At 54.9% G+C, this 2,011-nt stretch overlaps 2 protein-coding genes across 2 annotated transcripts in view; one reads left to right on the forward strand and one right to left on the reverse strand.

Moving 5' to 3' along the window:
• Positions 1 to 1,929, reverse strand: part of CNOT11 (CCR4-NOT transcription complex, subunit 11) — an 18,815-nt gene extending 16,886 nt beyond the window's left edge. Inside the window, exon 1 of the mRNA XM_011969596.1 lies at positions 1,301 to 1,929. Within this exon, the coding sequence (XP_011824986.1) occupies positions 1,301 to 1,749 (449 nt within the window). The 5' untranslated portion in view covers positions 1,750 to 1,929. The remainder of the gene's footprint in view (positions 1 to 1,300) is intronic.
• TBC1D8 (TBC1 domain family, member 8 (with GRAM domain)) overlaps positions 1,848 to 2,011 on the forward strand; it is a 265,338-nt gene continuing 265,174 nt past the window's right edge. The window contains exon 1 of the mRNA XM_011969594.1: positions 1,848 to 1,952. The gene's annotated coding sequence lies outside the window, so the exon portion shown is untranslated. The remainder of the gene's footprint in view (positions 1,953 to 2,011) is intronic.

Consider the following 2,011-nt stretch of genomic DNA (forward strand, 5'->3'; position numbering starts at 1 on the left):
AAGCCGCACCTTGGCGGGCCCTAGGACAGTGCCTGGTGCCAGACGGTCCCAGTAAATGCTATCTACGTTATTACTTGGAAAAACGCACCTCGGATGTTAACTATTTTCTTAACATAACATCCATAAGTATTCGTCGTAAAAATATTGTAAAGGCCGGCCGGGCGCGGTGGCGGGTGCCTGTAGTCCCAGCGCTTTGAGTGTCCTAGGCGGGAGGGTCGCTGGAGCCTGGGAGTCCCAGGCTGCAGTGAGCTGTCATCACCACTGCACTCCAGTCTGGGCGCTCTGTCTCAAACATTTTTTTTTTAATATAGTAAATGAAAAAGATGCCACGCATTTCTCGTAACCACGGTTAATTTCTAGTCTTACACTCTTTCATTGCAGAAATGGAATCGTACTGCGCTATGAACTTTTTTGTATATGGTTTTTTTCCTCTTAACACGATTTCAAGAACATGTCTCCAGTTAATATTCATGTACAAAATTGTTTGCTGTGCCACGTTTTCCTTAGACTGCCCTAGGGTGCTTATCCTGGGCACTTAGCGGTGCATTAGAAACCCACGGGGAGGCGTTGCAAATACCTGGTCCCACCCCCAGAGATGCTGATTCAGGTATTAATAAACCCCGCCTCTTCAGGTGAGGCTGAGGTGTAGTCTGGGCTGAGAACCACCAGGTGGCATTTCCCAGACTTGCCCGTCCCTAAACCTACAGAAACGTGCATGTATTTCACCAGTGATTGCCACCAGCGATTCTTAATTATCTAGTTAAGCGCCACCTCAATTCTTTTTTAAAACGTATTTTTATTTTATGTGTTTTTGGGGAGAAATTTTATTTTTTTTCATCTTTTTTAAACTTGTATTTCAGTAGTTTTGGGGGTACAGGTGGTTTTTGGTTACATGGATAAGTTTTGAGTGGTGATTTCTGAGATTTTGGTGCACCCGTCACCAGAGCAGTGTACACTGTACCTGTCAGGCCTCTGAGCCCAACCCTTCACATATACATCCAGATGGCCTGAAGTAACTGAAGAATCACAAAAGAAGTGAAAATGGCCGGTTCCTGCCTTAACTGATGACATTACCATGTGAAATCCCTTCTCCTGGCTCAGAAGCTCCCCCACTGAGCACCTTACGGCCCCCACCCCTGCCGGCCAGAGAACAACCGGCTTTGACTGTAATTTTCCACTACTTTTATTGCTCACACAGCTTGTTTGGTGGTCTCTTCACGGACGCGCGTGACAATATCCAAAATGTAGTTTTTTATCCCTCACGCCCGTCCCACATATCCCCCCTCCCGCCCCTGCGGACTCCTCAAAGTCCATTATATCATTCTCGGCCAGCGGCTCGGTGCGGTACATCTCCCAGAGCAGGTAGAGCGCCGTGAGACGCTGCGCCGCGCTGGGCAGCAGGTCCGGCTGCTGGAGCAGCATGACGAGCACCGAACCCAGGCGGAAGTGGTCGGCCTTGCTGAAGTAGTGATGGAAGGCGGTGGACAGGCCCTCGAAGGTGCTGCCGCCGCCCGCCTCCTCCGATATGATGCTGAGCAGGCTCGAGAGTTCCTTCGGGGTCAAGCTCATCCTGCCTGCGGGGCCCCCAGGGCCTCCGCTCCCGGACCCGGGGCCGCTTGCTCCGCCTCTGCCGCCGCCGGAGCCCCCGAAGCCGCTCCTGGACGCCGACCCTGCCGCTTCCCGGGACACTCTTTGCTCCGCGGCGGTGAGAAGCCGGCAAGACGCCGCGCTCGCCCCTCCGCCGGGCATCAACCTCGCTCCCCTTCCCCTCTTCCCGGCCCGAGGGGCCCTGGCGCCGGCTCGCTCCGTCCCCGCGGCCGTAAAGCGCGCTGTTACACGACAGCGTCGCAAACAAAACACGTCGGGGAAACCAGACCGCCGCGGAAAGGGACAGCGCCCAGCGAAAGCGAGGCTGATGGAGCGAAGCCAGGAAGAGGATGCGGAGACGCGGGGTAGGCGGGGCGAATTGGCAGGAAGCGGGGGCGGGGCCCGGGAAGGGAGGGGCGGTGCG

Source organism: Mandrillus leucophaeus, unplaced genomic scaffold (assembly GCF_000951045.1).
Source record: "Mandrillus leucophaeus isolate KB7577 unplaced genomic scaffold, Mleu.le_1.0 Scaffold9, whole genome shotgun sequence".
Classification (NCBI taxonomy): domain Eukaryota; kingdom Metazoa; phylum Chordata; class Mammalia; order Primates; family Cercopithecidae; genus Mandrillus; species Mandrillus leucophaeus.